At 43.2% G+C, this 22139-nt stretch overlaps 1 protein-coding gene across 5 annotated transcripts in view; it reads right to left on the bottom strand.

The window, feature by feature from the left end:
* Nucleotides 1-3333: 3333 nt before the first annotated feature.
* LOC147454132 (protein GFS12-like) overlaps nt 3334-22139 on the bottom strand; it is a 192659-nt gene continuing 173853 nt past the window's right edge. For 3 of the 5 annotated variants that reach the window (XM_086516145.1, XM_086516146.1, XM_086516148.1), the window contains one exon: nt 3334-3766. In XM_086516145.1, the coding sequence (XP_086372271.1) occupies nt 3614-3766 (153 nt within the window). In that variant the 3' untranslated portion in view covers nt 3334-3613. The remainder of the gene's footprint in view (nt 3767-22139) is intronic. The other 2 variants (XR_015188597.1, XR_015188596.1) reach the window with 2 other exon arrangements.

Raw genomic sequence — 22139 nt, 5'->3', positions numbered from 1 at the left:
ATTAATAACTGGAATTCACAATTTCAAAATGAGGAGAGTAAGAAGCTTAAGTGCTTGAGGACTACTAGTGGTGGAAAACATGTCTCCACCATGAGGACTAGTGGTGGAGAACATATCACTCATTAATTCCAACATTTTGAGCATATGAGAAAGCGCTTACTATTATTCATGCACCTACCCACAAAGGAATTGCTAATAAAATAATTGTATAATTCAACTAAAATTTTGCTGTATAATATCTCATACTAAGTTATTAGATGAGTTCTGGGCTAAAGCTATGAAATCATTGTTCATGCTTTTAATAGGTCACCAATGAAGAACGCTAATAGTGGTGTTCTAGAAGAATCATTGAGTGATTATAAACCTTCATATGATCATTTTAGATTCTTGGTTGTAAGGGCTTTGTGCATTTATCAAAGGAGCTTTGGAAAGGGCTTGAACCAATCCCCAACCAGTCACAATAGTGCCTTTTTCTTGGCTATGGAGAAGATGGCGAGATAAATTTTAATTTGGTATTCAGTGTCTTATAACATTATTTGTATTAATGTCACGTTCCATGAAAAGAAAATAGACAAAATCCCTCCCAAAGAGGTTGAAATGATTGAAGGTCACTTTCTAGGATATTGCGCAAGTTGCTCATGAGCAAAGCCAATAGGCTATTTATGCGCCACATGGTGAAGCGAGTTTGCACTTTTGACCGCGCACAATGTACTGACAATTCATTGATAGTGCTGAAATATGAGTGAGAGCCAATTTCTAATGAAAAATCTTTTACAGTGAGGTCAGCTAGAGTTCCTTAATGACTTGTGCCAAGCATAGGCTACACTATGCAAACTGAATACGCAGAGCCTTCCTACTATTATGAGGTTATGTTGCGAGATGACAAGGAGAGTGCTATGAAATCAGAGATGAATTCTTCACAAAAGAATCATGCTTAAGTCTATTGGAAGCAGAGTTAAGGTGGGAAGACAATAGAACCATTCATTAATAGAGAAAATAACTAAGCTTGCATAGAGTCATCGTGAAAGAGGTACATCCATTTACAGGCTAACTGCCTTAGAAAGTGGGAGCGATTGTACACTTGATTGGCACGGCTTCAACCATGGCTAGTATAGAAGTCCTAATCAATTCACAAGGTGACATACATGTCCTCCCCCTCAACAAAGGGAGAACAAAGGAAGAACAATGACAAAACTTCTTTACAAACAACAAGAGGTATGAAAAGCCATTCTACACATATACATACTTCATTGAAAATACCTAACAACTCCAACTCAAGGCATCTAACTAATATACTTAGAGATTGGCCCCTAAAACAATAGTAAATACAATGAAGTGGCTCCAACATAAGTGAGAGTGCTTGCGAAATATGTAAGTAAGAATCTCCCATGACATCTGAAGTAGTACCTGCTTCTTCTTCAATATGGTTTGCTTTGCTTTTGTCTTTGGATTGATTTATAGCTTTTCTTGTCTTTGTAGAAGCATCTATAAAGTGGATGATTTAGCTTGACAAAATGTGGACATGGCTTCACTTGAAAGCAATCTTTACTTTGATGGTTTGTTCTTCCACAACGTGTGCAACCTCTTTTTCTTTTAAATCTTGATGAAATGAGGAGCTTGGCTACTTTGGGACTAACCATTCCTTTTGTGAATCTTTTCTTCTTTTTCATGTAGAGAGTTGGCGACTTCTTCCAAGCTTGGGCTTGGATCTTTCTCCTTGAGCACAATGACTATCTTGTTATACTCTTGTGGAAACACATTGCATAGAATAGCAACCTCGCCTTCATTCTCAACTTGGCCTTGGTTGGAGAAAATCTCAGTGCATAGACTCTTAAGCTATTTATGAGGCTTGAAAGGTCTTCTCCATCTTCCATGTCGATTTTGTAGGGGTCCATCTTCAAAGAGACCTTTAAGTTCTTGCCTTTGGCTGCAAAACTCATCTCAATTATGATCCAAGCATCACATGCCGAAGAGGCCTCATCAAGAAAGTGCACAAAATTTTAGTGAAGACAGGTAACTAGGATGCCTAAAGCTTTCTTGTACTTGGCTTGGAATTGTGCTTAGTTGTCTTTGGTCTCTCGACTCCATCATCACTCCAAGCGTGGGATTTCTTGTGAACAAAGTTGTGTATCGGCTCTGAATGGTGTCATATGCTGAGTATCTGCAAACATAGTGCTCCTCATCCTCCACACCATTTCCACAAACTTTGCAAGTCTTCTAATCATGGTAGAGGGGGGCTGCCCAACTCCAGCTCTAGTTTGTGAGATGTCCATGTACTGTGGCCTCAAGATGAAGCCATTTTCCAAGATAGCGGAAGTGATTTATGCAATATAGCATCTATGGTAGAAGAGGCTGTTTGGAGGCGAATATATGGTGAGTGAGGTGCTCTATAACCAAACCATGTGTGTTGAACCATTGTCACTTGTGCATGCCATGATCTATTCTCTCTCTGCTAGTTGTCTGGATGTCTTGAGGCCCTTTTTATGAGAGTCTGTCTTGTGGTAGCTCCCTCACTCTCTAAATGAAGTACACTATTTGGACTAACACTTCTACTAGTAGAGGTAGTGTGGCCAGCTTTGCTATGACAATATGATGCGGAACTAAGGGTTGCTACAGCCTGATATCATCACGATCCGTAGGCTCTCGATCTCTGTCCATCAAAAGACTCTTAGTCCAAGTGCCCGAATTGTTGTTGCATACATCATGGCAAGAATGTATATAGTGTCAAAAAGCCACCCCCTTGTGCAAGGCTTGTGCAGGGCTCCTGGAAGTGTCAGTTGTGATAGCGTTGCTTTGGCATCGCCAATGGAGCCTACCTTCTAGTGAACCTATCTCTGGCCGCGCTCGCCATGGAGAAGCGGCCTATGGTGATTGTAAAAGTAATCCAAGGTATACATATGAGTCGACCACCTCCACTCGCCCTCCAGCTAATGTGAATAAGGGCTCTACTCGTGATCTGCCTGGATGTATGAAATATTAGAACCATGGTTTTCCCAAGGTTCAGTGTCAAGTCTCTTTGCATATGCAAAACTCATCCAAGGCATCTAGATGGAGCTGTAGCCCCTCCTATGACTCATGCCCATGAGGCACTTCTCACCCCATTGCTAGCATGGCAAGTACTACCAAGCTAAGGGCTATATCATACTTAAAAGGGAACCCATTTACGATCGGCATATTTAACTATGAAGTAATGATCCATGAACCGCCCACTGTTTGTCATGTAAGAGGAGAGATTTCTTTTACAACAAAAAAAAAAGTTCAAACTTTATATCTTCTACGTACATGTGAATGCCATGTTTTATAAGAAACATGTTAAAATGCGTGAGAACAATAGAAATAAACTACCTCATAATAAAAAGATGAAAGCATACATGTACAAAACCTGAAGCCGAAACCTTTTTTTCAACAAAGGAGCTGCAATTAATCATATTGTGGACTCCTTACAACATGCAATTCCCTCTTTCTGTGCTAGTCTCCAGCTCCTTGCCAAACTTGGATTATATATTATGATGATAATTCCTTGCATCCAACTTCCAAGTGAGACAAAAAAAAAACTTGTGCCCTTAATATTCTCATTGACAGATTGCAAAGCTGGGTTAAACAAGTTCATTTGTCATTTGCACACTCTAAGATGTCCATCATCAGTTCCAATAAGGAGAAACCTTGAAAAGGGAAGAACACTGGTTGCTGTGATATTTGACGAGCCTAAATTTGTCAAGTCAGAAGAGAAGAGCTTTTGGCACCTTACATTGTGTGACTGCTGGGCCTGCAAAGCCAGAAAATAATAGAATGAATCAAGTGCTCTGTAAACAGCTCAAAAGCTGACAAATAAATTGCTCACATTATCGTTTTGCTTACTTCAAATAAAAAAGGAAGGTGGGTTGAAGGGAAGCATACATTCAACAGTGCAGCCACAAAGATGTGAAGGTTCTTAACGTCTTTATTCTTTCCGAGTGACAGGTGATTCATGAGGGATTACAAACTTCACTTTGGCAGATGATATAGAATTAATTCGGAAGGTCATGGTCATGGCCAGGATGTTGATGGAACGGGGAAAGCGCTTTGAGAGATTCAAAATGACTCATATTGGGATAAGGAATGCAACTCTGTGTTGAGGGGGGATGGATATGGTTGGGACAGGCTGAGATTGTGCTTATAACAAGAGTTTTTTGTTGCTATTCTGACTACAAAATATCAGTCTCTCACTACAGGAGATGGGAGTGCCCATTGAACTGATTTGGGGATCATGGCTCTATACAGATCAGTGGTGGGACATGTACGCACTCGAGAGGGGATATCTGATTTAGTTCACTCCACTATTGGAGTGAAACAAGGTAGTCCATTGTCTCCTACTCTATTTGGTATGTATATAGATGAGGTTTCTGATTACGTTGACAGAGAGGGTGACAGAGGTGCCCAGCTGGCAGGGACATGGATTCCATTGTTGTTATATACTGATGATATTGTGCTGATCTCTGACTCACCGCAGGGTATGCAGCAACAGTTGGATGCATTACATAGCTTTGCGGAGGATAGTGGATTGTCTGTAAACCTTGGTAAAACCAAAGTTTTGGTGTTTAGCACCACACCGCAGTGGATCAGGAGATCAGTACCTACATTCACTTATGGTCAGGATACTGTGGAGTACACAGATGCATACACTTATCTTGGGGTAGTCTTCAATGGGCCAAAATTTTCTTTCAAGAGAGCAGCAGAATATGGAAAACTGTCGCTGGAAAATGGAGCCGCATGCACGCAAATTCGTGGCGAAGAAAATCTCTAGTAATGCAACAATCCCACAACAAATGACAAACATTCTCTTCTGCAATCGAGCAATTGACACAAGAAGAAGGGTGGATATGATGTGTCCTAAGAACAGTGCCCACCGGGAGCACACCAAGCAAACAATGCCAAAGAAACAACCCCTCCTTCAAAGGCAAATGGTTTTTCCACAAGGCAGACAAAAGCTTCTTCCACCAGATATCACACACACTTTTTTTTTAGTAATGTCAGATTGAAATACTAATGGGAAACCTCAAAACGAGGAATACCCATAGGAAATATTACAAGCGGTAAATCAGAAACGGTCAAAGTAGAGCTTGTAATGACTGAAGGGGAGCTCATCTAAGTCATAGGCCAACTGAAGAGGCTGACGAAGAAATGTTTTGAAGAAGGATAAATACTGCACTTGAATCTGCTGAAACGTGAGGAAATTATGTGCTCTCCACACTGTCCATAGCACCCAGAATTTAGCCCAGCCAAAAAAGTATGCATACGACCGAAGCAAAACGGAAGAACTCCAAAGAGCTAGAAAAAATCTACCAAAATGTATTCCAGGGAAACGCGTGCGAAGAGCTGTAGAGATGCAATGCACAAACTGTTGCGTACGAGAACGATACCACAATAAATGTGGAATATTCTCAACGCCTACACCACAACGAGCACATCGCAAGGAGGCAAATCTTCTGGAGCGCAGAAATTTGCCAGCTGGGAGCACCCCTCTCCACATAAATAACCGCTCCTTTAAAGATAGCTTTGCATGCCACACTTTCATGACTTTAGTTTGCCACCATGTAGCATCCTTATTCATATTCCAAACCTTGTTACAATGTTCTTGTATCCAGAAGGATGACTGCAAATGACAATACACCTTCTTTGCAGATATAGAGTGGAATGAAGAACCAACGTAATGCCAATCAAGGATTCAATCCTCTGCAAATGGGAGATATAAAATCAACCAGATCCTTAATGGTGTTCCACATGTGCCTGTAGTGCATCCCAAGTCCAAAATTAATGGTAGCTTGTTTGAATGAGAGCACCTCTCCATCCACGTCAAGCACATCTGATATCCTTCCGATACCTTTCTGGGAGAGAAAGTAATCTTGTCTAGGAGACCGCTGAACAAGAGTCTGATGAAAAACCCGACTCCAATGTAGACTCTCTAATCGAAGCGAATTGCCACTCACACCATCTCTACCATGCCACAGCAAGTCCTGTGTAACTATTTTCCAATTAGCCACAAGACTGGACGCAAGGGGGCATCCAGGTATTTTGGCTTCACATTTACCAAAGACCACATCCCAGTATGAAGGCTGCCAATGGCCAAAAGCTGGTGTAGAAACCGTAGTAAAACACAGAAATGCCATCATTTGTGTCCAGGGCTGTTTTTGCTCTATCACTACCAATAGCAAAGTGGCCTTCCTTGCTGTAACATGAGAACATTGAGACCACCACAACACTTGGGAGTACACAACTTATCCATCGCGAGCAATTGTAGGCCTTTTTTCTGAGAGCAAGTAGACCAAAAGTGCTCTAAAATCCGCCGATGCAACAACGTCAGGAAAAATTGCATATATGCCACCAACATAGACTCCACTATTTTGAGTCTTACATGCAACGGCCAAGTAGACAATTTCCAGTAGTGCAATTTAGACTGAAGTTTATTCTCAACCCAATCTAAGAACTTGGCATTGTTCACCGACCAAGCCAGTGGATATCCAAGGTGTCTCATAATCTGATCAAGCTTCACTATCTCACCTGGCCACAAAACAAAGTGCCAATCCATTTGATGCAACGGCAACAATTTAGATTTTCGAAAGTTTACATGTAAATCTGCACCCAATCCATAAACATGTAGAGCTTCCATGATACATCGAACATCCTCGAGTTGATTTCTAGGCCAAAACATGGAGTCATCGGCATACGCTTGCGCCAAAAAATGAGTACGAGACGGGGCCAGATGCTGTCAAGGAGTCCAAATACACTAACAGATGTGTAGCAATAGCAAAGAACATAGCACTATAAAGACATCCTTGTCTGACCGGTCGACCAAGATCCCATGATTGAGTCAGCTCACCGTCAAATATTCCGATAGATTGACTATGCTCATAAAGAAAATAGACCACATGACGTATTCTGGACCCAAAGCCCAATGCTGCCATTATTTGTGCAATGAAGTCCCAATGAACAGTGTCAAATGCTTTCTCTATATCAACCTGCATAACAAGTGCATCTTATCCTGTATATTTTACGTACTCAATTCCAATGAAAGCGTTGGTAATATTATCCATAATTTGTCAGCAAGGAATGAATGCATACTGAGCCGGATGTATACTAGAGAACAAGCAATTCTTCATACGTGTAGCTATCATTTTTCACAACAATTTGTAAATGACCGACATAAACGTAATGGGACGCCAATGCGAGAAGGATTCACACAGTGCTTGCTTGGGTAACAATTTCACTGGTCCTTTCCACGATTGCGGCAAAGATTGTGTAGTCCATGCATGATTTATCATGAAAAGTAGAGGTTACTTAAGGGACTCCCAAAAGCGAAGAAAAAACTCAACCGTAAGACCATCCCATCCAAGTGATTTCCAATGACCAAGATGTGACAAACTATTTGCAATTCGGCTTAAGTAAAGCTGGCCTCAAGAGTAGCTACATCACCTATTGTTAACATAGGATGCACTATGACAACAACAATTGTCTACCTTGCAAAATCTCACTTGAGGGAGCGTCAGGAGCGGCAAAAACCCGTTGAAAATGATTCACCATGAAATTTACCAACTGAAATTTATTGGCCGTTCATTGCCCAATATCGTCCTTAACCCTTAAAATAGTCACAGATTGCCACGAATGATGCAAATGTTTAAAGGACTCTTTTGACGAACAACCTTTATCCATGAAAGCATATTGTCTCGATCTAACCTTCCATTTTTCAAGTTTCCTCTTGTTATTATGCATCAATGAAGCTTTAGCCGCACATAACTCCTCTTGTTCTGAATCAGTAAGCGGTCTAGTATCTGCAAGACTTTCCAAGGCTTGACAAGTCACCTTATCTTCATGCAGTTTATCTCTTAGCTGATACATATACCACGAGCCATAATCCTTGATGACTGCGAGGATCCGCATGACAAAACGATACCAAGCCACATCCACATCAATAAACATATGAGAGACAAGAGGAGGTATTACCACTTCAATCAAACTTTGAAATGCTTTGTGTGAGAGAGATGCATTATTGATATGCAACAATCGCTTATAGGGAAGTGGGGAATCTGCAACCAAAGCCTCAAAATGGACCAAGAGCCAAAGAGGAAAATGATTAGATAAGGTAAAGGAACGATCAAAACTCATATCACATGCAAACATATCATATTGCGGAGTGCCCAACACATACCAACGATCCAATCGAGCCCTATATCCAGAGTGAGCATCATGAGTGAAAGTATATCCCCGCTCCGCAGAGTGGATAAAGGCCCACAAATGCAAAGCACCGGTATTACTGACCATAGCATCCCAAGAAGAACGCTCATCACTCAACATATGTGAATGACCAGATGTATTGTCCGTGTTTGCAGGTGCATTATTAAAATCTCCAAACCAAAAAGCATGTGAATGCCATGGATATTTGGCTAACTCTTGCCAAATGTTTCCCTGTTTCCCTGTACCAGACATTGAACAACCATCCAACGTCCCACCGGGTCATTCTCGGCTAAAACCGGCTGCGCGCGCGCACACACACACACACACACACACACACACACACACACACACATGTGTGTGTATGTTTGTATAACATTGCTTGGTTAATATTGATTTCCTACCATTGACAGGTATTTTTGAATCCTTTCAATGCTTGGGCTCATGGAGGGAGGCAAAGCTGCCCCGTTTGTAGCGTGGTACGGGACATAGGTGATCACACTCGTTCCCAGTGAAGTGAGATTCTCTTCGTCCGTAGTGGGAGCCGTTGGATGGGTGGACCGAACGGTCCCATGTAGGGTCTGGTGCTCTCATGATATCATCTTTGGTCTCAAGTTATGATGTACTTATTCTTTAAAGCATAACTCATGGCTCATGCTTGTTCTCATTTTAGTCAGGTCATTAAAATTTTCTCGTGCCCACCTGCGTACCCTATCCACCTTGCCCACCTCTTACATGGCTTACTAACGACCATGGCTACACACACACATACACACTTTTTTTTGTTGTAAAAAGCATCTTGATTAATTACAAGTGGGAAACCTCAAAGCGAGGAAAACCCACAAAATAAATCCGATACATAAAGAGGAACACCAATGTGTTCAAGAGTGAAACGGGATCAGAAACAAAGATAAGAAAGCTGATGAAGTTCACGAGATAAGTCCCCAGCATCCAGAGCAAATCGCAAGGATTGTCGAAGCGAGAACTTTAAGAAGGGAAAAGGATCTATATCAACTCGATCAAACATGCGGGTATTGCGTTGATGCCAAATGCTACAATAGACCCAATATCTGACCATGTGAAAAAAGGAGCAAAGGGTCGTGTCGCAGGTGTCAGAATCCCAAAAAGCCAGAACATCTTGCCAAACTTGTAGAAGTTGGCTTTGAGACCCGCAGCTAGACCATACAAGTCTAAGGCTTGCATAATTTCGTGCACATCATCCTGATTATTCCTTGGGCTAAACAAGGAGTCATTAGCATATGCCTGCCCAATAAAATCCTGGCCAAAAGGTAACTGCAATCCATGAAGACGGCCAATGGAAATCAAGTAATCCGGGTGTAAAAGCAAAGGGTGAGTGGCAACCCTGGCGTATAGAACATCCAAGAAACCAGGAATGAGTTATTTCTCTTGCAAGGATTCCCGAGGACGTGCTATGAGCATATAAAAAATATACAATACGTGCTATCTTAGGACCAAATCCAAGGCAGCTCATAACATCCGCAATGTAATCCCAAAGGACAGTGTCGAAGGCCTTATCAATGTTCACTTGCATCAGAAGCACATCCTGCTCAGTATATTTAGCAAATTCCATGCCCACCAAGACATTGCCCAATTATCCATAATTTGGCGACGAGGAATGAATCCTTATTGTGCTTGATGTAGACTTGTGAAAAGGTAATCCTTGATTCTGTGGACTATCACCTTGGCCAAAATCTTATAAATGACAAGCATGAGTGATAAGCCGCAAATCAGAAAAGTGCTCACAGAGTTTTCGCTTAGGGAGCAACACTAGAAGACCTTCTTTCCAAGACGCTAGCAAATTTTGCATATCCCATGTCGCATTAATCATGAAAAGTAAAGGTTCCTTAAGAGAATCCCCAAAAGAAACAAAAAATTCAGCTGTGATTCCATCCCAGCCAGGAGATCTCCCTCGACCAAGAGCAAGCAAGGCTGAATGCAACTCTTCCTCAAAGAATAATGCTTCAAGTTTATGAGCATCCTCTGGTGAAAGAATTGGATGCACGCGAGATAAGAGCAACTGCCGACCCGACGAACCTCAATAGATGCAGAAGGAGCAGCAGCAAAGATGTCGCTGTAATGAGAAACCATGGCATCAGCGAATTTTTCGTAGATGTCCAAGTGCCAGAAGGGAGCATAACCCGCTTTATACCTTGAGATTGTTGAGCATGATGCAAATGTTTAAAAAACTGTTTAGAAGCACAGCCTTTATCCATGAATGCCCATTTACGAGCACGAGTTTGCCATTTTTCAATTTTGCGTTGATCATTTTGACGTAAACACACACGCCTGACAAAGCGCATCATCTTCCGAGGCAGATAAGGGCCTTCTGTCTGCCAACTCTTGTAAATTTTGACAAACCAACTTTGCATTATAAACATCCTCACGTAGCTGGTGCATATAATGTCTGCCATAATCTTGAATAATATATTGGATACACATGACGAAACGATACCAAGCAATATCTGGATCATGATACATTTGATCATATAACAGAGGAATAACCTCAAGGACCATATCACGGATGCGATCATGAGTAAGACAAGCATTATTTATATGCAAAAGACGCTTCTGAGAAAGGGGCTGAACACATGGTGGCTGACCAAAATGTAAAGTCAAGATAATCGGGGCATGATCAAATAGCATCAGAGTATGATCTATTCGCATTTCACAAACAAAATCATCATACTGTTGCAAATTGAGTAAGTACCAGCGATCCAATCGTGCACGGTGAAAAGAATGCGCATTATGGCAAAAAGTCAATCCCGAAACATTGGGATGTAAACAAGTCCACATGTCTAGCATGTGCATAGAAATCGTAAGATTATCCCAGGCTTGCTTTTCAGCTTGTAGCATATGAGAATGACCAGAAGTGTTGTCAAGCATGTCTGGCGCATGATTAAAATCTCCACAAAGCATTGCATTCAAAGTTCATGAATAAGAGCTGATATCTCGCCATAATGTAGCCCTATGGCCAAACGCTGTGTGCGCATAAACACCACCCACTTCATAGACTTGGCCTTGTAGCATACATTGTACTACCATCCAACGGCTGTTGGGATCATTATAAGCAAGGATCGGCTGAAGTTCATGACAAACCAACATCAGAACACCTGAAAAACTTGTCAAACCAGCATAGGCTATCCAATAACCCGCAAAATAAGAGCACTGACCAGCAAATTCATGCTGATTGTGCTCTTGTAAAACCACCACATCTGCCTTACATGTATGTACAAAGTGCCAGATAAGCCGCCATTTATCTGGATTGCATAACCCATGCACATTATATGAGATGCATACTATATTGCTATTCATCCTATCACATATGTACATGAGAGAGCAAAGAAATTGGTAACTAAGTCGATGTGCCCATGGACACATCTTCATCCATTATGTAAAAAGGAGAATTTATTGGTTGACTTGACCCAGGAGAAGAATCAAAACCAAAGTCCTCACCTGAGCCTGTAATCACATCCTTGTACGAATGAACCACTTTATCCCATGCAGCTGTCATTACAAGGAAGTTTGCGTTGACCAATTATTTTGGGCGGAGGCACGTAATTCCAACAAGATGCCGGAGCTCTAGGTTTAACAGTCTTTTTAGCAACCACCCTTGCATCCATATTTGTGACCTTTTCTTTACCTTTCTCTTTTGACAATGAAGCATTAGTCGAAGCTTGCTTCCCCTTCGTTTTGTCCGTCGATAAAGGTGATGCACAAGTCACTGTCCCTACATTTTTGTGTTCAGGCAACGATTTTGCACGTGAAGAAGATTGAAGCGGCGGAACAGCCGAAGGAGGGGGTTGTAAGTTTGGCTCAAGGTATTCCGAGTACATATGCCCGAATTTACCACAGTGGAAGCAAGAATTAGCAAATTTACCCCATTTCAACTTGAAAGGTCGTTTGCCCACCAGTGGATCACCAGAATTCACATAAATACCAGAAGGCTTGGGGATATCTGTATCCCACAAGATGCAGAAACGATTTGTATTTGCATCCAACTTAGGGGGACAAATAACCTTCCCCAGCTGAGATGCTAACATCGGAAGAAAATGATGCCAGGTTCGAGGAAAATCCTCCACTTCAACCCACACGGACATTTATGACGAATCAAAATCTGATAATCCTTGGTGAGGGCCCAAGGCAGAACATGAGTCCTCTGGGTATTGAAATATAAAGGGGACATTTCAAGAAGTGCATCCCTGGCCTTTGTGTTGACCAAGAGGACTTCATAAAAACCACGTGCCCCAAAATAAACACCTTTGACTACTTCATGCTTGAGAAGGAAATCTACCCATTGTCCCACATCCTGAGTAGAAGGCATTTTACTAGAAAAGAAGAGGATTACTGCATTGAGAGCATACTGAGCTACCGGATCCATTAACCCCTGCACAGGAATCAGCACTTCTTTATCTGGAGTCTGACCATCCCAAGCTCTGCGAGCATATTCAAAATCCTCTCTCAAGCATTCTTTAATAATAGACAACTCCATCTCTTTCCGACGCTTGTAGGTGCACGTATCTTCCATGACGAAGGATGTCAGATTTACTACCATACTATCTTCTGATGATACTGGCCAACCCTGAATCGGCTCTGAAATTGCTGCTCACCAATCAGGAAATCTGAAGGGACTTCGTCTCTCTCTAGATGACACACACATGCACACACCTGTACCTACACACACACCTAGGGACACCAGAACACACACACAAAAGACGAGCAGGGAAAACCCTGAATGGAGACTGTACAGGCTGAAGGTTGAGCAAACGTTGGCAAGAAATTCGCAGAGGCTGAGGGCAGCAAACTGATCGCGCGCAGGCAGAGAGTACTCGCACAGAGACTGAGGGCTGGCTGAGAGCTAACCACACCTCGCTGTTTGGGGTGCAGGTTTGGGGACCTTCTGTAGGCCAGGATGGTTGGAGACGTATGGAGAGGCCCTTGATATCTATGATCTCTCGGCTGATTAGAGCCAAGGCGTCCGTACCACATGATATCATTCTAGCAGTTAGCTGCCCCCCCTATGGAGATTGAGGCGCTTACCAGATTAGTCTCCTTTGTACACAGCCTATGGGATACTACCAGAGACAGATATGCCAGGCTGGCCCTAGAGTCCTCCAGACAGCTAGCTCTACAGGGGGATACATCATGCTGGTATGCATAGATGACATCATGGTTGCAAACACATGGCTTCACCATGGACAGGCTGCCTCCTTTTCAGTACTCTCTACAGGCACCCTTGATGTCTTTGACACGGGTGGAGATTACTAGAGTCATTCGTCAGGATCTGATTCTTCTAGACACGAGGAGGACATGGATAGAGCCGGTACAGAAGTTGGGCACGAAGATGGCTTTCCATAGAGAGCATCTTCTCCACCTCACAGAGGATGGGTTTGTGATTCCACCTAGCTATATGGACACACATCTTTCTCATGGCTTGCATTGTGCCATTGGCCAGATATGGACATCCTCACATCAGCTCGAGATTGAGACTAGCAGATTCAGAGGGATACTAGCAGATAGCAGGATATGCCGCTTATGTCATCTAGAGCCAAAGACAGAGTTACATTACATATGTCATTGCATAGTGTACTATGAGATACGAGGCCATTTTCATTGTCTATTCAGAGAGGGTTTTGGGCCTCTATCTAGGGTCATGAGCTATGAGGATCAGAGATGTCTTGGACTGTTTCTACTTGAGTTACACAGGCACAAAGACACTTTACTGAGGAGAGCTGGAGAGAGACGGTCCCAGAGACAGATTATAGATTTCTTTACACTAGATATTGGACCCCCAGAGGAGCAGCCAGAGGAGCAGACACCATTGCAGAGCTCTGCCCGCACTCATACTACCGCTACTGGCATTCTCATAGACCGAGCATTGGAGCTAGGGAGATCTAGACGCCCGCGATTGAGGAGAGGAGCTACACAACATCGACGGAGACTACAACAGAGGATTCGAGCCATACTCTCTCGACGTCCAGAGTGCAGATGAGGATGGATCTCCACCATATCTTCCCCCCTTCTTTCATTGTACTACACATTGTATCTGGTTTTAGTTCTTTTTGATTCTGGACATGGTATCAGATTCACTATGTTGTAATGGCTTGGTCTCATAGGTCATTTTGGCCTTTTGAAAACGTTAATATATCATTTCATTTCATTTCTCTCTCACACACACGCGTGCGCGCACACACGCACACCTCTCGCACATTTTTTTTTTTTGTAAATCGATTTGATTAATTTACTAGTGGGAAACCTCAAAGCGAGGAAAACCCACTGAAAGAGTCATATACAAGGGGAAGAACACATAACTACTCAACTGTATAGAGTAGCTAAAAACATTCATAGGAAAGCTGATGTATCTCTGAGGTGATATCACCAACTTCCAAAGCAAACCGTAACGATTGCCTAAGAGAAAGCTTGAAGAGAGGGAATGGGTCTGCATGAGTACGATGAAACATGTAAGCATTACGCTGACTGCACAAAGTCAAGTAAGCCCTGTAACATTTAATGGTCTAGTAGCTTGTGTGCAGCGGAAAATAGCATGAACATAGTGAGCATTTCATTAGAATAGATTCCTAATGAGATTAACAAGAGTGCTTGGGTGGAGAAAGCAACAAAAAGCATAACACCTAGTTAGATAGCATGAACAATACTTCAAAAGAGAGAGAAATCAAGCAATTGACAACAGTTGAGGACCGGATTTGCATGGAGCCGGTCCCCCCTCCAAAAGGCTTTGTATTATGGTTTCTCCCGTCAAGAGAGACATGTTACAATACAATTTCTTGTGTTCCTTCAATACTAGCTAGTGCAATGAAGATGGAAACTTCATGCACTAAGCAAAACTTATCAAACACAACATCAATTCCCTCACTATCTCAAACCCAAGACCTCACACACCTTCAAAGATGGTAAGAGCTAGCGGGGTATGAGAGTAGATTGAGAGGAAGAAGGAGTATTCTTACGAGAAAGATGTACATCTCCTCACATAATCACTCATATTAGCATAGCTTAGCTTAGTAATTAGCATGGTAGAGGAGATGAGCATGCATTGAAGCTTGGCTCTTGGTTGGATTTGCATCACAAAGCCAAGAGTTGTTGGTGTAGGCCTCCCTTCTCACAAGCTTGGAGTAGGTGATAAGATTTCCATTAAAGCTTGAGAAGGAGAGAGAGTCTTCTTTACTTCACACATGAGCTAGTGTGAGTGTAGGTGATAATGCCTTTGAAAAATCAGCCCCCTCTCTCTCTTGGTCGACCCCTCTTGCTATTTGCTCTTGCTAGCATCCTATTGGACCTCCCCAGGCTTAGCCAATGATAATTAAGCAGCATAGGTGATAGCCTTCTGACATGTGTCCCCCTTTCCCCTTTTGTGAGAGCTTTAGGTAATTATTTAATTCAACTAAACTCTCATTGGACCCCTTTGCCTCCTGGCCAATAGGAATCAGGCAAGCCATTGGGCTGCTGAATGCTCATTGGCCCCCTTGCGAGACTGTCCAATAGTCTTCTAGAGAGCTTAATTCTTATTGGTTCTTTTATTAAGTGTTTTTAAATTAACTAAACTAGATTTACTCTAGCCTAATTCATTGGTCGACCTCCAAGGCCATCCAATAGGAATTGGGTACACCTTGTGGGCATATGGGCTAGGGAGCTGACATGTGTCCCTCATTCCCTTTGTGTAAAGGGAGCTTGTGTGTGTGTGTGTGAGTTTCTCTCTCATCCCCTACTTGCAAGGCTCGCCCCCTCCTATGTAGGGATTGAAAAAGACTTTTTGTGACACACACTAAGCATCCAATTTCCCTAGTGTTTGGCCTTTGGACACAACCTTTGAATTTTGGAACCTGAGCATTTTGGAAGTCTTAATGGGCTGAACCTTAGGGTCTTTTAAGCCCATTGTTGCACATTGCTCTTTTGTAGATGGCCCCCCCCTTTGGATCCCTATTTTCCCTCCTTTGGATCCCTACTGTGGCCCGGTCTGCTAGCTTAACCAATATTCTAGCTTTTTCTCCCCTAGCACTTCCCCATATTAAATGATCAGTTTAACATGAGAAAATCATTTAGGAAAATTAGATATTGATTATTATGACAAGCCCAGTATTTGACCCACATAAAGAAGACCGCAAAACGCTGCAGTGACGGTGAAAAAATGCCAAATGCCCAGAACCTTTTTGTGAAAGACAACCCCAGGAAAACAGAGCCGCATACAGGCCGGCACACGACGAAGGAAGTCACTAGTAACGCCGCAATCCCACAACAAGTGACAAATGTCCTCTTCTACAGTTGAGCAACGAACGCAAGAAGAAGGATGATATGACGCGTCCGAAGAAAAGTGCCGATCGGAAGCACTCCAAGCAAACAACGCCAAAGGAATAGGCGTTCTTTCAAAGGCAAATGGCTTTTCCACAAGGCAGATAGGCGCCAGATAGGCGCCTCCTCCACCAGAGATCAAATTTGTGCATGCGCCAAAGGGCATTACAATGACCATCAAGCCATGGTTGAGGTAGAAGAAGAGCGTAAATTCGACCTGCATAAATATCTCAAAAAGGCATTTCCCGAAGGGCCCAATCAAACATGCGGTCACCATCAAGCAAAGATGAAACAGGCAAAAAGCCGAGCAGCATACTCTGAAGCTCTCTCCAACATTGACGGTAATGCATGCCCAATCCAAAACGACGAGCAGCAAAGGGAAACTCAAAAGGGGATTCCTCCTCATCTACCACATCCTCAACCACACGAATACCACGTCTAGAGAGAAAGTAAGCCTGACGAGGGGAGTGGTCGACCAAAGTAAGAGAGAATGTCTGGCTCCAGTGGAGACTTTCCAAACGAATCGAATCACCTTCCTGCCGAGGATTCCACGATAAATGCATTGTAACCTCTTTCCAGGCAGATATAAAGTGGAAGCAAGAGGACATCCAAGAATGTGCCCTTCCATCTTGCAAAAAACCACCTCCCAGATAGAGGGTTGCCAATGACCAAAAGCAGAAGTAACAACATGCTGACCGAGGAATGCAAACATCAGAGTCCAAGGCTGAATCTGTTGCACAAGAGTAGGCAACAACATAGCTTTCCTCGCAAGAACATGCCCGCGCAAATCCAAGATATTAAGTCCACCAAGACGTTTCGGAGTGCAAAGCTTCTCCATCGACATCAAGAACAGAAGTAACAAAAGCAGAAGTAACAACATGCTGACCGAGGAATGCAAACATCAGAGTCCAAGGCTGAATTTGTTGCACAAGAGTAGGCAACAACATAGCTTTCCTCGCAAGAACATGCCGGCGCAAATCCAAGATATTAAGTCCACCAAGACGTTTCGGAGTGGAAAGCTTCTCCATCGACATCAAGCGTAAGCCTTTTTTCAGAGCATGAGTCCGCCACAAATGGGACATAATGTCCGACATAAGAGAATCAAGACAACGGTGAGGCCAGTGCATCAGTGGCAAAAAGAACTTGTCAACAAAATACTCTGAACAATTCGCAGATAAACATGCAAGGGCCAAGTAGATAACTTCCAGTAATGCAATTTAACAGTCAAACGTTGCATGACCCAATTGACTTTTTAAGAATGAGTAACATTCCATCCAATAGGATAACCCAAATGCCTAGTGATCGCATTTGACGACACAATCACTTTGACATTCGCCTGCTGATTACGCGGCATAAATAATGAATCATCAGCGTAAGCCTGGCCAATGAATGTACGGCCCGAAGGTAACCGCAGACCCTGAAGACGCTCAATAGAGGTCAAGTGATCAAGATAAGTCAACAGCGGGTGAGTAGCAATAGCATACAACAGAGCACTAAGGGGGCAGCCCTGCCTAACCGAACAACCAAGAGGCCAAGATTCAATTAATTCACCTTCCAAGATCCCCGAGACGTGCTACAGGCATACAAAAAATAAACCACATTGGCGAATTTAGGACCAAACCCTAGGCATCTCATCGTGGCGGCAATGAAATCCCACTGCACAGTGTCAAATGCCTTTTCAATGTCAACTTGCATAGCCAGCACATCCTGTTGAGTGTACTTAGCATGCTCCATGCCAATCATAACATTAGCCACATTATCCATAATCTGGCGACATGGAATGAAACCATATTGAGCCTGATGGAGTCCTGCAAGAAGTTGGTCCTTAATGCGATGCACCAACATCTTAGCCAGTACTTATAAACCAATGGGCTCAAAGTAATCGGGCGCCAATGAGAAAATCGCTCACAGAGCGCTTGCTTAGGCAGCAGTTTAAGTAAACCTTCTTTCCAAGATAGAGGCAAATCTTGTTTCTCCCACGCCGCATTTATCATGAAAAGTAGTGGATGTTGAAGAGCCTCCCAGAAGGAGAGGAAAAATTCCCCTATAAGCCCATCCCAGCTAGGAGAGTGCCAACGGCCCAAAGCAAGCAACGCACTATGCAATTCTGAAGCAGTGAACAGATCCTCAAGGCCACATGCATCTTGCGGAGATATGATCGGAGCAACAAAGGAAAGCATCAATTGACGCGCATGGAAAGCAGCTGAAGATGCCTGAGAGGGAGCAGCAAACACTTGTCTATAATGCAAAACCATGGCATCTGCAAGTTCTTGCTTTGAAGAAGTCCAAACACTTGAAGAAAGCATAACCCGCTTCATGGCCTGTGAGAGTCTCGAATGATGCAAACGCTTAAAGAATTGCTTCGAAGCATAGCCTTTATCCATGAAAGCCTGTTGACAGGCACGCGTCTGCCATTTAGCAAGCTTTCGCTCGTCATTACGCTGAATACACACAGAAGCTTCACATAACTCTGACATCTCAGAATTAGACAGAGGCCGCAAATCAGCCAACGCTTGCAGACGTTGACAAGTATGCTTCGCATCTTTGACATCCCCTCGAGTGCATTGCATGAAGTGCGTTCCATAGTCACACATAACACTTTGTACCCTCATGACAAAACGATACCAGGCAACATCAAGATCAAGATGCATATGAGCAAGCAGAGGGGGAATAACCTCCGAAATCATGTCACGAAAAACCTCATGTGTGAGATAAGCATTATTAACCATTAGCAGGCGTTTCCTAGGAAGAGCCCGATCACAACGAGTCTGCCCAAAACTCACATCCAACAAAACAGGGTAATAGTCCGATAGCTGCAAGGTGTAATCGATGTTGACCTCACATACAAACTCCTCATATTATTGCAAATTAAGCAGATACCATCTATCCAACCGTGCTTGATAAGAAGAGTGGGCAACATGCTGAAAAGAAAAACCAAAGGCATTTGGATGCAAATGCCGCCATAAATCAATCATTTGAATGGGAGCAAAAAGATTATCCCATTCTTGCTTTTTCGCAAACAACATATGTGAATTGCCAGTAGTACTATCGGCCATCTCAGGTGTATTATTAAAATCCCCGCAAAGGAATGCATTCGAGGTCCATGGGAGAGAAAAGACGTCTCGCCATAGAGCAGCCCTTTGTCCAGATGATGTATACGCATAAATGCCTCCAAATTCATACACCTGACCGTTCAACAAGCATTGAATCACCATCCAACGGCCGTGCGGATCATTAAACAAGAGAACTGGCTGAAGCTCATGCCGAACCAGCATCAATAAACCTTAGTAATCTGCAAACCAGCATAAGCAATCCAGTAACCTGCAAAATAAGAGCACTAACTAGCAAAGTCATGCTGGTTGTGTTCTAGCAAAACCACGATATCTGCCTTACATGTATGTACATAGTGCCAGGTCAATCGCCATTTATCAAGGTTACATAACCCATGCATATTATATGAAATGCATTTAATGCGACTATGCATTGAAAACCATATTTACAACGGCAAGAAAGACAGGATCGAGTAGAGATGCCCATATGGACATCTCCATCCGCCACATCCATGCCAGAACCCGTCCGCTGAGTCAAAGCAGGAAATTTGTCCATAGAAATTGCTTGAGGAGTGGAAGCCTCACCCAAAAGTACATCCTTATAAGAGTGCATCGCTTTTTCCCAAGCGTCAATCAACGTGCGATTGTCATTGCAAGGAAACTGCTTAAATGATACATTCCTGTTGGCGTTAACCAAAGGAACATAATTACGAGAGGAAGGTGGAGTACAAATTTTCATTGTCTTTTTAGGTACCACCCAGGAGCCAACATCACTTGATGCAACATTTTTGCCTTTCCCTGCATTTACATTCCCAACCTCCGTAGACGACAGATTTTTGCTTTTCCCTTTATCTGCATTGGAAGTCACCTTGATGGCAGGGACTCCATTCGATTTAGCTTCTCCAACAGATTTGCCTACAGGGGTAGGGGAAAAGGAAGTCACAACCGAAAGAGGGGGCTGTAAAACAGGTTCAGGACATTCAGATTGCATGTGACCGAATTTACCGCATCGAAAACAAGAGTTAGCAAATTTGCCCCATTTGAGTTTAAAAGGGCGCTTGCCCACCCAAGGATCCCCTAAATCCACCATAATTCCATCAAGGGTATGCTTATCCGTATCCCACAGAATGCAAAACCTGTTGGTGTTCGCATCCAATTTCGGAGGGCAAATCACCTTGCCAAGTTGAGCAGCCAACAAAGGAAGAAAATGCCTCCATGTGCGAGAAAAATCAACAATTTCCACCTACACAGGACATTTGTGACGAATAAGACTTTGATAGTCCTTTGTCAGTGCCCAAGGCAGAACATGAGTCATCTGCGTGCCAAAAAAGAGGGAAGACATCTCCAGCAGAAGGTTTCTAGCCTCAGTGTCTGCCAATAGTACCTCATAGAAACCCTGTGCACCAAAATAAACTCCTCGGACAGCCTGGCGTTTGAGAAGGAAATTAACCCACTGTCCGACATCCTGCGCAACAGGCATTTTGCCAGGGGAAAACAAAATGACCGCATTCATTGCATATTGCGCTACGGGATCCATAAGATCTTGTATGGGAATTCACACCTCAAGGGCAGGTGTCTGACCATTCCAGTCTTTACGGGCCTCTTTGAAGTCTTTATATAGACAGCTTTTGATTTCTGAAGCACTTTCCGAAACACTGTCCATGGCTTTACAACGCTTGAAGACACACGGGAACTCTAACATGCATCAACCAGAGCACAACCAAAAACTAAAGCAAATTTTTTTTTTTTTGTATTTTGTAATTAGCTATTTACAGAATCCTCAAAGATATATACATCCCCACAAAACGCATACATCTGCAAAATGAATGTGCCGGAAAAATTGTACTCTGTAAGCAGCTGTAGATTCTTGATAATGCTACTGCAGCCAGTCGTACCCACTGTAGAGAATCACACAAATTAACTGCACGCAGGCTGTTCTTTGTACAGAGTGTCTTCGCACAAAACTGTTGACAGTGCAGACTGTTCTTTGTACAGAGTGTCTTCGCACAAAACTGTTGACTGTGCAGGCTGTCAATGCACAGATGTGCAGAGTCGCGCAGAGACACAGAGCAACACACGCACGCGCGCACACACACACACACACACACGCTCTGAAGCAAACCAACAGCAGCAGACGGAACACGACAGGCAGGTGCTGATTGCTGCACGTAAGGGGACTGCTGTGGAAAGGAGCGCAAGGCGCGCGGAACACCCAGTTCGCAGAGGTAAAGCCGGCGCACACACACATACACACACACTCACACCCCCCCGCTGATGCAGGCTCAGAGAGCGCAGCAGCGCACAAGAGTACTTTACGACAGTGCAGAAGGTTTCATGCGCAGGCACACCAGCACGCACGCACACACTCACCTCAAAAACCCTCACACACACACACACACACACACACACACACACACTCACACACTCCTTAGGTAGATATAATATTAAAATCTCTCACACACACACACACACACACACACAGACAAGAGCATACATCTGACAACCCCTTCATGAGATCCATCAGCAGATGTCTTTCCCACACACTTTTTTTTGTAAATCAAT

This window comes from Adiantum capillus-veneris, chromosome 7, assembly GCF_014529385.1.
Source record: "Adiantum capillus-veneris isolate H3 chromosome 7, ASM1452938v2, whole genome shotgun sequence".
Classification (NCBI taxonomy): domain Eukaryota; kingdom Viridiplantae; phylum Streptophyta; class Polypodiopsida; order Polypodiales; family Pteridaceae; genus Adiantum; species Adiantum capillus-veneris.
The sequence above is the reverse complement of the archived record's forward strand: the minus strand, read 5'-3'. Positions and strand labels throughout refer to the sequence as shown.